At 39.4% G+C, this 15749-nt stretch overlaps 2 protein-coding genes across 2 annotated transcripts in view; one reads left to right on the plus strand and one right to left on the minus strand.

Moving 5' to 3' along the window:
* The first annotated feature begins 7087 nt into the window (after positions 1-7087).
* On the plus strand, positions 7088-12836 carry C7H12orf45 (chromosome 7 C12orf45 homolog). Its single transcript, XM_032220497.1, has 4 exons — positions 7088-7226; positions 8232-8318; positions 8927-9063; positions 11917-12836. The coding sequence occupies exons 1-4, from the start codon at positions 7157-7159 to the stop codon at positions 12076-12078; spliced, it is 456 nt and encodes a 151-aa protein (XP_032076388.1). The 5' UTR covers positions 7088-7156; the 3' UTR covers positions 12079-12836.
* Positions 12837-13663: 827 nt separating this feature from the next.
* Positions 13664-15749, minus strand: part of ALDH1L2 (aldehyde dehydrogenase 1 family member L2) — a 33359-nt gene continuing 31273 nt past the window's right edge. Inside the window, exon 23 of the mRNA XM_032220621.1 lies at positions 13664-14724. Coding sequence (XP_032076512.1) covers positions 14669-14724 — 56 coding nt within the window. The 3' untranslated portion in view covers positions 13664-14668. The remainder of the gene's footprint in view (positions 14725-15749) is intronic.

Raw genomic sequence — 15749 nt, forward strand, 5'->3', positions numbered from 1 at the left:
GGGAAGAACAAGTGGGAGGAACATGGCTTAAGGAGTGCAAAATAAGAACCAAGTGCTGAGCAATTCTTTCCTCTCAAAGTTGAATAAAAATATTTATGAATGTTGTTCTTCGTATCAAGTGACTAGAGATTACTATGCAAAACAATACCATGAATCACAAGATAACCATAATTTGAAGAAATAACAAAGACTTCTTTCCGTTCTGCAGCAAGGCAGTTGTAAGCAGCTGTAACAAGGACAAAGAAAATAGCAGAAATATATTTTAATCTCATTCTTTCTCTCCTTTTAAGCAGCCCATTATCTGAAGCAAATGAATTGCTTCACAGCAACTTATGTACCTCTCAATTTTTAGCATACTATAAGATTCCTATTCCTATTCTATTCTATTCTTAGAACACAAGAAGCCATATTGGCCAAGAGAACACATATTACAACAATTCAAGATCACAAAAGAGATACAAGTGTCCTCAAAGTATGACTGGTCACTTAACTACTGTTAGAAGTTATGACAGGCCCCCTCAAAAGCTCTTCACAACATGATTCAAAATGTCTGCCCCCTGACAAATCACATAACCACATTTAGCACTCAGCAACCAGCCTGCATTTATGGTTATTTGCAACACCCAGGGTTCATGTGAGTATGATGTATGACATCTTTCTAATTTCTGGGGGAGAAAACTCCATAACAGTAGGTTTGCTTAACAACCGCAGCATTTGCTTTATGGCTGTCATCCTGTTTCCTCTCTTCTTATCTTTTAACTATAATTCTATTTTTGATTTTAATTTCCATTTTTATTGTTTTATAAATATTTATTATGTTTTTAATGCTGTAAGCTGTCCAGGGTCACTTTGAAATGAGTGGGCAGCAAAATGAATGAATGAATGAATGATTTACCACCATAAATACAAGGCTCAGTTATCGTCATACATCAAGGACTACCCTGTAAAAGCTTTCAAGTACTCTACAATCCATCAGATGAGATGATAAAAATGGAAGAAAAGGGTAAAAGGAGACGAAATGACTAAATAAAAGAGGTGTGCAATACTACATTCTTGATCTCAGCCAAAAGGATGAGAATATAATATAACTTGAATGTAACTTGATCAAATTAGTCAACTTTCCAAATTAAATCAAGTTTAGATTGAATGATTTGATCAAATGTCTCCAAATTGAACTTCCTTCATTTTTTGATATAAAAGATTATATAAGATCATATTGGACTTTTTTCTGGGTTAATAGCAGATCGGAATACACAAGGTTATATTCTCATGTATAAAGAATTGGGCTGCATGTTCAATTGCTACCTGAAATCACTTATGTGTGATTTGGACACTTATATTTGTGTGTGTGTGTGATATATATATATACATACATACATACATACATACATACATACATACATACATACATACATACACACACATACATACATACACACACACACACACACACATATATATCACAGGTACATACATTCACATAGTTGTATATATAGTTATTATTATATAAATTGTAATGTGTTTCTTGAATTTGCTTAATAAATAACTAACTAATGGTGGTTTGTAAAACACAGCATTAATTTAAAAGAAAAGAAAAATCCTTGAAGTTATATAGGCTGCTTTTTACCAAAAATTTCCTGGCCTATAATGCACAAAGATATAAGCAAGGGTTTGCAGGAACTGAGAAAGATCAGGTGGATTGGAATCTTGATTCCATTATATTGTTTCTTCTCATTCATAACAATCCAAACGTGTACATCATAGAATATTCGCAGGAAATTGTAATAATGCTATGACGTGGATTGGACTTTGTACGAGGTATCATTTCTCATTGTTATCTCTTAAATTATTCCATTACTTCTCCTGGTCTCAAGGTACACTTCTTGATAAAAATATCTGTAAGAATCAAAAGCACACCTAGTCTGTAGAATGAATAAGCTGCATCATATGAGTAATTTTAGTAAAAGATAATATGAATGCCTTAAGAGAAATGCTTTAATCTCAGGGGCACCTGCCAGGTGTAACAATTAGCAGAAGTTTTTTAAAATAACAGGTAGTCATCTGTTTGCCAGTGTTCAGTATATTATATGTTCATATATTCCAATTCAGTGCTACCACTCTCTTAAAGGCAATGTGTTTTTTGAACCAGATGTTAACATATGATGCATTGTTTTAATTTTATTCCGAGGAGTCCTTTATAAATGAACTTACAGGAGTGTTTCATAGTGAAGTATGAACTTAACATTGGTCACACTTAATTGAGGAAATTTACTTCATTTTTAACAACACCTAAATTTTACAACCTGCATAGTTTCATGGCTAAAATAATAATGCTGAAGTGTAGGTATTATAGAACATAACAATGATCCCTGGTGCTTTTTTTGGAAACATGCCAGTTGCTCAGAAGGTATTAGGTAAGGAGAGGAGTAAACAATGGTGGGTTGCAGGCAGTATGCTGCGGTATGGGCATACCGGAGCCTGCCCGCAGCCCCGGATACTGTTCCGGTACGGTGTTCCGGAGGACACGCCCACCTGCCTGAGCTCCTTACCTGTCTTTTAAGGCTTCCACGCATATGCATGGCACATACAGCACCTGCGCAATGCTCCATGGAGCAGCTTGAATGTCGCGGAGGCTCTTGGAGGTGTTAAGACGCTGTGTGCACCCATGTGGACGCCACCAGGCCCGTTCCAACCATACCGGTTGGAACGGGATCCAGAACCCACCACTGGGAGTAAAGTAAAGTGGAGCCCAGCCTTCACTTTACCTTCTAATCAACTTGTTGTGGCAATTATTTTGGAAGAGTGCCCTTAACATAATCTCAATATTTCATACATTCCCACTGATTCCAAAAGATTAACTGCCACAAGCTAGATAATACCTCACAATTTCAAACTGCAAATTAAATATGTGTCCTAAAGCAATATTTGCACAACGTTCTAATCCATAATGTGTTTGGTTTGGTCTGGGACTATAAAACGTGTTATCTGATCTAGCTATTGTGGTTTGTAAGCCCTATTAATAACCTGGCACAACATATTAAGCTACCTATTGTCACCTATTTCGCAAACCCTAACAAAAGCAAACCATGTTTAGCAAGAAAACCAAGAGTCCCAAGATGAATGCTGGTTGTCCATACATAACCTTTGCCCTGTTTGCATTCCGGCTTTAGGGTGAGATACCTGGGGATCAGACAAGTTTAGTGATCTTTGCATAAGCCGTAATCTAATCATGCTAGGCAAAAAAGCAAAGAATCTTATTGATGCTTTAGCACAGGGGTGTCAAATTTGATTTCATTGAAGGCCACATCAGAATTGTGTTTGACCTTGAAGACATGGCCAAGGTGGGCATGGCCAACTTGAGGTCAGTCATTGGGGAGAGTGCTGGAGCACTCTGCCAGTGAAAACGGGCTCCTGAGCTTCGTTTTTGGCTGCAATGGCCTCCTGCAACCCTCTACCCGATATTTGGGGGGGGGGTGGAATGGGCATGGCCAGGATGAGCATAGCCAGGATGAGCATGGCCAGTTCGACATCAGTCGTGTTGTGGGTGCCTGTGGTGGCCGGAGCATTCTGCCAGTGAAAATGGGCTCCTGAGCTCCGTTTTTGGCAGCAATGACCTCCTGCAATCCTCTGCCAGTGAAAACAGAGCTCGGGAAGGTTGCCTGCAGTCCTCCCGAGCTCCATTTTTGCTAGCAGAGGCACCACGGGCTGGCCCTTTGCTGTTTCCAGAGTGACTCTGTGAGCCAGATCTAAACAATCCATGGGCTGAATCCTGCCCCCAGGCCTTGAATTTGACACCCTTGATTTAGCACAATATGTCAATCCAGTCTTTTACTAAAGAAGAATATAAATGAAACCTTTAATAGAAAAGGTTTTTAAGCAACCCTTTTCTTCTGAGTTCAGACGGGAGCACTTGGATTTGATGGCCCTTACTGTGCAAATATGTATTCTGTATGACTACGTACAGCTACACTATTTGAGCAGTAAAATGTACTCGTCATGTTTTATTCAAATAGTTTTTATCTGTGTTTAAATTCAGGAAACTCGTTTTGCAAGTTAACCACTCATCATTTGTTTCTGACAGGCCCTGTAGAATGGTCTACTACCCACTCCTTGGATATATTAGAACCGTATTTTATGAGTTTTGCTTTTATTCTTCCCCAATGGACTGTGAAATTACATTGTTTATTTTTTTATTATTGTACTTTTTTTTTTCAAAATCTCAGGCTCATTTTTTGACTGAGACAGAATTTTAAATACTGTAAGAAAATAAATACTGATAAGGGCTGTGACAATAGGATCCCTCCTTGAGCAAGTCTGCTTTTCTACCATAAAATCAAACTCATCAAGATTAAGATTCACAACAGTAATCAACAAAACACAATTAACAATCTGAATGAAGTAAGATCAATAACAGTAAAAACAGCATCATAGAGCAGAATAATAAAAAACATCATAATGACCATGTTAAATCATAATCAACATCAGTGCCTGAAGTAAGTTTGTTTAATATAATAGAAGGAACATCTTGCTTAGAGTGAGATGACTGTCTTTCAGTCTATGGAGGAAATGAGAAGTAGAAGAGACCATTTATGACAGGGGTGTCAAACTCACGTCATCACACTGTCCCATGATGTATCGCATCTTTCCCCCTTTTCTAAATGGGATGGCCGTGGCCAGTGCATGATGCATCTGGCCCACAAGCCGCGAGTTTGACACCCCTGATTTATGGGGTGTTCTATCATTATTATGGAAGATGCAGAACAGAAGCATGAGAGATAGAATAGAAAAGGTAAGCTTTACCCCAGAGCTAAGGGTAGACCGGCCAAGCTGGTCCCATTGCTAGGGAGTGGATGGAGAACTGTGGCAGTATTGCAGAATGTGTTTGAAAATATTAATATCAACTCATCATTTCTTTTGTGCAGATCTTACATTTGCTGGAAGCAGGTAGAACAATAGCAATAGCAGTTAGACTTATATACTGCTTCATAGGGCTTTCAGCCCTCTCTAAGCGGTTTACAGAGTCAGCATATTGCCCACAACAACAATCCGGCTCCTCATTTTACCCACCTCGGAAGGATGGAAGGCTGAGTCAACCCTGAGCCGATGAGATTTGAACAGCCGAACTGCAGAACTGCAGTCAGCTGAAGTAGCCTGCAGTGCTGTATTTAACCACTGCGCCACCTCGGCTCCAGTTGTACTGTCAATCCATTCTTTCCAATGGATTGGAATGGGGACTCATAGTCTGAGGAGTGAAGAGATTGTTCTGTGTGTATGACAGGCTCTTTCAAGAAATAGCTTCCATGTGCATACATAGGACACAGCTGATAAGAAGCATAAAATGCCATAATAAACAGGGCTGTGGACCCCATGGGTGATGTAGAGACCTTGGGAAAAGTTACCTGCTCTTCCTATATTGCTGGTTTGCGTTCTACATTTCAGCGGTAGAATCAGTGGTGGGATTCAAAAAATTTTACTACTGGTTCTGTGGGCATGGCTTGGTGGGCATGGTATGGCTTGGTGGGCATGGCAGGGGAAGGATACTGTAAACTCTCCATTCCTTCCCCACTCCAAGGGAAGAAGGCTACTGCAAAATCCCCATTTCCTCCTGATCAGCTGGGACTCGGGAGGTAGATAATAGATAGGGGCGGGGCCAGCCAGAGGTGGTATTTACCGGTTCTCCGAATTAATTGAAATTTCCGCTACCAGTTCTCCATAACTGATCAGAACTGCTGAATACCACCTCTGGGTAGAATGGAAATGAAATTCCAACAGCCACCTAAAATAACAGTGTTAAACAGGGAAACAAAAAAGAATGTTCAAATAGACTAGCAAGTTTGTCTATTAAACATAAATATGCAAGGAAAAATGATTCCTGATGAGATAATGGCGTATTATTGAAGTATTACAGAAAAAGCATGGAAAAGATTTACATAATGGTTGCAATCACACTATTACAATCTTATAATTATAGAGCACAGATTTCAAGAGGATTACTTGATTAAAGTGCACTAAAATCGTCATCAACTCTTGATGACCACCTAAATACATTTTCTCCGTAACTATTCATTTTTAATCTGGTCCTTTGGGTCTTCCAATGAAGCACTCATCACCACTGTAACTGAGTCCACCCACCAGCTTGTCATCTTCTTTTCCCTCCTTCCACTTTCCCCCAAATTAGAGCCTTCTTCCGCTTGGTCTTCACATGTGTTCAAAGTAGAATAGTCTGAGCCTGGTGCTTCGTGTCTCAAGTGAGAATTCTGGGCTGGTTTGTTCAAGGAACCATTGGTTTGTTTTCTTGGTTGTTCACGGTATTCTCAGGAGTCTTCTTTAACACGAAGTTCAGAAGTATCAATACTCTTCCTAACCTTTGGGAGAATATCAAGAAGATAGCATCTTTATTATAACTATTACAAAATGTTTGGATAAACTATCAGATTTTTCTTCAAATTAGATTTTTTTAAAATACCGAGGGTTTCCATCAAGCTCCCTATTTTTTTAAAGGGTTGCTTATAACCTTTTCTACTAAAGGTCCCATTTTTTTAAAGGCTCTTCGGCTTTGAAACAGAGATGAGCACTGCCCCCTAGAGTCGGGAACGACTAGCACATATGTGCACGGGAAACCTTTACCTTTACCTTATACTTTTGAAATGTAGTTATCAATACTTTGCTTGATTTGTGTGGGATCATCTATAGAATGGCAGTCTAGTGGAGACCCTTTGAAAGCTGTATGCAACGAAATTTCATTGTACCGTATGCCAATTAGTGTACATTCAAAGTGACAATAAAGTTATTCTAAGTCTAAGTTCTAAGTCTAATTGTCACAACTCTGCAGGGCAGGAATTGTGTAGCCGCTTGTAACTGAGACACAAAACTACCTCTTGGAATCTGTAAAGGAGGCTTGCAAAAAGAAAATAAGGGCCGCCGTAACTTAAATAAAATACAAAGTGAAGCGTGAAACTATGTGAGAGAATTTACTCTCCGATATAAAACTTCCCATAGTCTTTTCGAGCCGAATGAAGATCCTCCGTGCTTCTAGGGGGCGCTGTTTACGCTTGCGAAGCCACTCTGACTTTGGCCCTTCCCGGCTTCTTGCTCCGGCTTCCCCTTGTAGGCTGGGCGGCTTCACTAACCGCGAGCGGGACTCCTATCGGGCTGAATGGCGCAGAGTGGCGACAACGCGGGTCCCGAGATATCTCGGGTGCTTCTTTCCGTGGGAGGCGGAGGAGGTAAGTGGCAATGAATGAGAGGAGCCGCAGATCAAGGAACGAACGCCGCGCTTCCTGGTTTCGCCCTTTCCCACTAACCCTGCGTTTCTCAAACTTGGCTAACGTCGTTAAGATGTGTGGACTTCAGCTCCCACAATTCCCAATGGCTGCTGAGTTGTGGGAATTGTGGGAGTTGAAGTCCACATATCTTAACAAGTTTGAGAAACGCTGCAATACTAATAACTTGGTTTTTTTTACCCCGTTCCTTTGCTTCCAGATTCTTGACAGTAGCTGCCAAAAGTATAAAGTATTTATATAAGTATAAACATATTTATGCTTATGCTTATACCTATTATCTTTTACATGTTTGACAAACTAAATAAAATAAATAAATAAATAAAAGGAAATAAATAAATAACTAAGTCCTGTAGGGACATGGTATTCTTGAGATCTTGCGTGAATAAATGAACAGCACGTAAAAATATCTTCAAAACTAAGGTGCAACTTTTGTGCAAACTTGGAAATAATGCACCTCCCTGCTAAAAGTGAAAGAATGAAAAAAAATCATTCTATCTCGACTTTCTCCATTGTTTCATATATTTAATGCTTGCCTAAATGTCGATGAGAATGCTTTTGTGCTTTCCACTTTTGAAAGGCACAATAGCCTGAAAGGTTTTGCTTAGTTTATAGTATATCTCTACAATATTATTATATTTGGTTTCTGTAATCAGGGGTCCCCAAACTTGGCAACTTTAAGACTTGTGGACTTCATAGATCTGCTGGCTGGAGAATTGTGGGAGTTGAAGTCCACAAGTCTTAAAGTTGCCAAGTTTGGAGACCCCTGCTGTGTAGTGCATGGGGTTGAAAAAAGTGCCTTGCTTCTAACATTGGAGCTATTCGGAGGAACTGATTTGCATCAACTAATTTGCAGTAGAGTGCAAAGCTGCCTATATAGAAAGAAATACTGTACTAGTAAAATCAGTAGTATGTGCCTTTTCAACTGAAGCAGGGCTTCTGGATTTCTAGGTATCAGCGAAACACTTTTGCTCAGTCCAAAACATGCTAAAAAGAAAGACACAACCTTACAGACCACCAGGCTGCCCAGGAGCAACAGTAGGTATATCTATTTTTTTATCAGTGAGTTAACAATATTCCCTGACTTAGAGCAGTGTTTTTCCAAACTTTTCCAAAACTTTCCAAATTTTAACATGTTCCATACCCAGTGTGTTGGCTGGGGAATTCTGGAAGTTGAAGTCCACCCATTTTAAAGTTAGACAAGTTTGAAAAACACTGAGGATTGTGCCTTTCTGAATTATATTTGTATGTTAGAAAATAATAATCATAAACAAAGTCTTGCCTTTTGGTGGGAGGGACTGGAATGTCAACAGATTTAATGCTTAAATATACATGAAGAACCATGCATCTTCTATTATTTATGCAGAGCAGAGAGTGAACATTAAAATTGGGTGCCCCTTAACAATCAGTAGTAGTTAAACTAAATATAATGAAGTACATTTCTATATAGCATCTTTATTTAAATACAGATTTGAAGTTTGGACCTTTCTTAATAATTTTATCTTGCAATATGGCAATTGATTAACAGCATATTTACACTGCCTTTCTATATTTTCTATGTTTATATGTGGGATATGGCAGGCCATCCCTCTTTAAATGTTTAGAAATATATTAATGTCTTCATAAACACATTTTTGTACATTTAGTTTTGGATAAGGTGCAGAATTTTCTACCCCAGATGGCTAGTGCAAATAGTCAGTTGAGAAGAGAAATGGACAGCAAACCTGGCCAAGAATTTGACATTGAACATGTAGATCCTTCGATGGAAAACATAATTGAAATGGTGAATATAATTTTGTTTCTACTTAATTCCTTGGCATAGAGCATTACATTCATGTTTATGGTATAACCAAAGTAGAATGACTTCTTGTTGTTGTTTAGTGTCTGGACCTCTTTATCTATAATAATATCTGGATGTTATCTTTTTGTTGAAATTGATTTCTGTGCTATTACTGAAGTAATTTTTTATTTATCAAATTTATCTGACCCCTGAAACTAAATAGAGAGAAGACAGCTTATGCAGTTTAAGTGCTAAAATTGGTACAATTTTTTTTTAAATTAAAATCATGACAAAAATTACAAAGCTAATTTTTTTAAGAAGTTGCTATACACTCTCCGCAAGATACCTGAAAAGCCATGTTTCTAGGAGGCCAAGGAGATTGGCGTCATAACATTTTTCAGTTAAGCTTTTAAAACTTTTCAGGCAAAGTGTCAGAGTAGCTCTCTTTCCCATATGCAATCCGGATGTTTGAGGGTTATATTTCTCAAAAATCCCTGTCAGCCTGATCAGAGACAAGCTTTGTCACAAAGTCTTCATGTGATACACAAGACACCCAGAAAAGTCTCAGATTTAGGAGGACTGCTGCAGCTAGCACCTTCCTCTACTAAAGACATTAGACCATATTGTCTCCAAAATTCCTTTCAACACTAATCTTGCCTTGCTTGTTGATGGAGGTAACCAATTCATGCTCAGAAGATTTGCCTAAGTAGCAGATGAGAGCCACTGGCTTTGTTTTCATCAATTGTTTTGTAAGTGCTTTGTGCTTTATTTTCATCAATTGTTTTGTAAGTGTTTTCAGCCTCTGATCATGGAAGGCAATTAATCAGTCTAGCTCTGTGATGGCGAACCTGTAGCACAAGTGCCATAGGTGACACGCGGAGCCATTTGTTAGGGCACGCGAGGTGTTGCTCTGTCAGCTCCAGTGCGCATGCGCACGTTGGCCAGCTGTCTTTGGCCTTCATTTTTGGCTGTGTTTTGCCCTCTGGAGGCTTTCCTTAAGCCTACGGAGGGTGAAAAACCACCCAATGCGCAAACCGGAAGTTTGGGAATAGACTTTCCATTTGGGCGTTGGGCCGTTTTGCTCTCTCAGGAGACTTCAGGGAAGTGTCCTGAAGCCCCCCGGGGGGGGGGGGGTGCGTTTTTGCCTTTCCCAGGCTCCTAGAAAGCCTCTGGAGCCTGAGGAGGGCAAAAAACGGGTCCATCAACCACCAAAAGCGGGGGAGGGTGGGGGTCGCACATGCATAGAATTATGGGTGTGGGCACGCCCATGCACGATCCCCCTGCACTCTCCCCCGCTTTTGGCATGCGATGGCAAAAAGGTTAGCCATCACTGATCTAGCTCTTTTTCTTGGCTATAAACAAAGACTTTGCCAGTGGCTTTCATGACAATAGTCTCATTTAAGCTATTTCTATGGCCGAGCATCTTAAATGGTTGGCCATCTTAAATAGGTAACTCAGGACAGAAAGCAAATCATTTTGCTAAAGCCAGTATAAGAGTCCTTGACTTATGACTATAATGGAATCCAAAATTCCCATTGCTAAGCAAGACAGTTGTTTCAGTGGGTTGCATCCCATTTTACAACTTTTTTGAAGTGGTTGTTAAGCAAATCACTGAAGCTGTTAAGTGAATCATGAGGTCATGAAGTGAATGTCGTTTCCCCCATTGCCTTTGCTTGTCAGAAGTTCCCTGAGAATGTTTCAAATGAGAATCCCGGGATCCAGGATGCTGCACCCATTGTAAATACATGGTGGATGCTGAGCATCCAAAGTTTGATCACTCTGACTGTGGAGATTCTGCACTCTTATGACTATAAGAGTGAAAACTGACCATATTTTTCAGTGCTGCTGGCACTTTGAACAAACATCAAACAAATAGTTGTAATTTGAGGATCACCTATAAAGAGAATGCCATAAATCAACCAATTTCATTGTGGATTCACCAAAATAGCCGTGCATAGCCTTATGGAGACTTTCAGAGAGCTCCTGGGGGCTGGGGAGGGTAGAAATGAGCAAAAAACAGGCTGTTTTGCCCCTCCAGCCCCCAGCATCACTCTATAAGCCTCCATAAGGCTATGCAATATTTTTGACAAAAACCGGGCCCTTTTTCATGAAAAATGGGCCATTTTTTGCTTGTTTTTGCCCCCCCCTCAAAACACTCTGCAAGCCCCCCCCCCCAGGTTATTCATGCCTTTTTTGGGGAGGGGGAACCCGGGCCTTTTTTTGTGAAAAACGGGCCGGTTTTGGGAGGTTTGCAGAGTGCAAAACCTTTTTTCCCCTTTTGGAAAGTTCTTTAACTGATTTATGAGAATTACATTGATCAAGTGCTGTGCCAGCAGAAATACCTACATATCTACTGTATTTCTCTCTATCTATATTTCTCTCTCTCTATTCCTCTACCTACCACCTACCTACCTATCTACACCCTCTCTCTCTCTATATATATATATATATTTCTCTCTATATATATATATCCCTTTGTCTACCTACCTATCTACCTACCTACTCTCTCTCTCTCCCTATCTACTCTCTTTCTCTTTCTCTCTATCCCTCACTTACTTACCTACCTATCTACACACTCTCTCTCTCTCCCTACCTACTGTATTTCTCTCTCTATCCCTTTATCTACCTACATATCTACCTACTTACTCTCTTTCTCCCTACCTACCTACCATATTTCTCTCTCTTTCTCTCCCTCTCTATCCCTCTATCTACCTACCTACTTTTTTTTTTTAAAAAAGCTTCTTCAAAACCTTGGTGCTTCTTATACTCCGGTGCATCTTATACTCCGAAAAATACGGTATACATTCTCATTGTGTACTGAATATTATCTTACTTTCATTATTTAAATTGTTACAGAATGTGGCCTTAGTAGAACTGAATGACTGTGATACAACAGAATCAGAAGATGATTCGGAATGTGAGGAGAGCTATACCTGTGAAGAAATTACCGAAGAAAATATTAAGTTTCCTTTGTCAAAAAGAGAAGGACGAATAGAAATGTTGGACGGTAAAAACTGAGTAGGGGAATTAGCCTTATTTTCTCACCATTTCAATATCTACATGTAATCCTCATTTTTTCAAGGCCTCTGGGAAAATTGTGCTGTGTACTAATAAGCTTGTGTACTTGATATATGGAAAGGTGTCAAAAGAAATCTGTTGTAGGTCTGCTATCAAGTCAGAAGAAATAAATGAGGATTACATTTGCACAATTGAGGGGAAAGCAGAAAGAATAATTGGACCAGACAAAAATAAAGAATAGCTATCAACTATTTAATCTGTAATAACATTATAGATTAATACAAACTCTTGGGTTACATAGAGATCTAAGAAAGTGTCTGTGGAAAACAGATAATTTACTCTAGATTGTTTCAATTACAAAGTATTTGGGCTGGTGGCCCACTGTTGTATGTTAATAGTAGTGGCCTTCCAAATGAGCGACATTCCTAACTCCAGGTCTTGTCGGGATTCAAGCTCATTTGTTTGTGCCAACAGTTACTCATCTTGCACGAACTGTCCTTTAAGTTCAAGGTGAAAGAATTGTGTTAGACTGAAATACATGTTTATTGATAAGCGGCATTCATAATCGATAATGAGGAATGCCATTGGGAATCCAGTATATTTTAAAGGTCCAAAATAGGCTACAAATAAAATTGGGAGTTCAAATTTGGAGTTTATAATCCCAGCCAGTTTGAGATCATGTTACATCTTTGAAATTAAAATATGCCTTGTATTCTTATAAAGTTTATTTAAGATGAATAAAAAAATTTTTAAGGTAACTTTATTTGCTTTATACTGTAAAAGGCATCAATTTGCAAGATACATGCGAATTTTAGCTGAAATTAGTTTCATATCATTCTTATGGATAATTTGTTACCAGATCATATATTCCACTAAATAAGATCATCTTGTTTCTGAATAAATAATAATTGAGCTGTTATTGCTAACTTGACAATGGGGTTGGATGGAAATCAGGAATGTTTGACATGAAAAGTCAAATAGGCTGAACGTTCTGGAATTAGCAACTATTACTGGCCCCATACTGTATATGTTAGATTATGGTCCGTAACCTTCAGAGAAGAGGACATCATGCAGTGTATTGATTTGAGTTGATAATAATACTTGTAATGCATAAATTTAGGTGCCCTTGTACAACCCACCAAAGATTTCTATTTATTTTCCATAGTATATTCCTGGAAAGCTTACACACGATACAAATGGCAAAATATCTTCCTGCTTAGAGAGCAGCTATCTGTTTTCAGACGAACACTGCCATACTCTTTTCTTTCTATTCACTGTATTTTATACCACAATGTTGTGTTGTTTTCAGTAAATATTTTGCAATTGCAAGTAGTAAATACATTCAAAACCTGGCATGATTGTCTTCACAAATTGTATTAATCCATGGCTTTAATCATGTCTTCAGAATAGCAATATCCTTCCATTCTTCCAAGGTGGGTAAAATGAGGACCCAGATTGTTGGGGGCAATATGCTGACTCTTTAAACCGCTTAGAGAGGGCTGTAAAGCACTGTAAAGCAGTATGTAACTCTGAGTCAACCTTGAGTCTGGTGAGATTTGAATTGCCAAATTGCAGGCAGCCGGCAGTCAGAAGGAATAGCCTGCAGTAATGCATTCTAACTATTGTGCAACAGAATGGTTGTTTTCAGACTTTTTCCCAGAGCCAAAACTTAATATGTATTGTATAACTTAGAGCAGCGGCCTCCAACCTTTTGGGCATCAGGGACCAGTTCTGTGGAGAAAGGTTTTCCGTGGACCAAAGGGAGCATGGTTTCGTGTGCTGCCTGTGTCCCATGGTTGGGCCGTCACTTTTTTGCATGGACGGGTTTCTAGCATATCGTGGATCAGTGCCACAGACCGGGGGTTGGGGACCCCTGACTTTAGAGCATTGTAAATACATTAGAGAGCGAGAGAGATTATTTTACAGATGCAATACTAGGTCATTAAATACTACAGGACATCCAAAAAGCATTTATTTAATGTCATTGGCACGCACAATTAGAGATCGCATACAACTCATTGGCAAACAGATTGCAAAATAGTTCTGCTACTTTTTTTTATTTAGGGAAATAACACAGATGTTCAATTCTTTATTGTACAGATTCATAAGTGCACTTCCTTGGGTACATAAACCATGTTTACGCTGAACTGGTATTCAGAGTTAGTTCAAATATGCAAAAATGTTTATTGCAGGAAAAAAGTATGCTGGTGTAAAGTGGCCAAGACCCACATGGTTACCGAGGACAAATAAAAAATTATAGCATGTTTCCAACTTAAGTAAAGGGTTCATAGAGACAAAATATCAGAAATTTGATGGTTTCTAGATTTCCATCTCACCTTCAGATAGCCCTAAATATCAGCAGGTGAAGGAGGACATGATAGCTACAGGAAAGAATACTTTATGATCACAGTAATCCATAGCAAGTGTTGAACTCCTCTGAGGAATCCCATTGTGAATAAATGCAAATGTTCTTAATTGGATCATTGCACTGAGACACTGGTTGGCATGTTCATGCCAGGGAGCATTTTCTACTTTGTTGTTTGTAATCCTGTAGTTGCCATGGAAGAATGGGGATTCTTGGCCGAGCTGTTCAGTATTCCACAGTTACAGCTTTTGTCCTCAGGTACTCATTAAGAGCTTCTTCACCTAAAAGGAATAAGGGAGTCTGCAGTAGTTGGAGTCTCCAAGGGTGCAAAGTTCTTCACAGTGGAAGCCTTTGCAAAAAGCAAGGTAGAACTCAAAACCAAGTAAACTCTTCAGTATAATGGAGATTAGTCTAGTAAAAGAGACAGCCTTCTGCTGTATATGTACTGAAGATTGGAGGGTCAGTTAATATGGGCAGGGAGAGGAGAGGGAAATTAGGAAGGCTGGACAGGCCAATGTGATATGTGCATATAGCATGTTTGAGTTTCTAGGAGGGAAAGGATGAGACAGGAAAGGCTCTGGGGAAGATCAGGGTGGTGGAAGATACCATGGGGAGGTAGCTAGAAGATGGAGCATATTATAAAAAACCAACAACCCTGTTAGTACTATCCATTCCTGCATTTTCTGTTAAAAATAAAGGTAAAGGTTCACATATATGTGCTAGTCGTTCCCGACTCTAGGGGGCAATGCTCATCTCCATTTCAAAGCCGAAGAGCCAGAGCTGTCAGAAGACGCCTCCATGGTCATGTGGCTGGCATGATTAAACACCAAAGGCACATGGAACGCGGTTACCCTCTCACCAAAAGTGGCTCCTTTTTTTTCTACTTGCATTTTTACGTGCTTTCGAAATACTAGGTTGGCAGAAGCTGGGACAAGTAATGGGAGCTCACTTCCTTACGCGACGCTAGGGATTTGAACTGCCGACCTTTCTGATCGACAAGCTCAGCGTCTTAGCCACTGTGTCCCACGAAAAAATGATACTAAGGGTAGGCAATGAATAATTGTCTAATAAAAACATGGCCATTAAATCATCAACGAAAGAACTGGTACAGGATTTCAAGCTTTGAAATTCAAAGCAAAAGTAGGCAGACAGTAGTCCATGGATCAATGCAGATCCTATTTTTTGCACTTGTCTGAATCCTCCCACCTTTTTGAGAAGGTGATTTACAACAGATCATTAAGCCTATATGTCTGGCCGGCAGGGAGTGAGTGAATAGGCAGAATTACAGCCTTATACCTCCTCCAAA

The sequence above is a fragment of the Thamnophis elegans genome, chromosome 7 (genome assembly GCF_009769535.1).
Source record: "Thamnophis elegans isolate rThaEle1 chromosome 7, rThaEle1.pri, whole genome shotgun sequence".
NCBI lineage: Eukaryota > Metazoa > Chordata > Lepidosauria > Squamata > Colubridae > Thamnophis > Thamnophis elegans.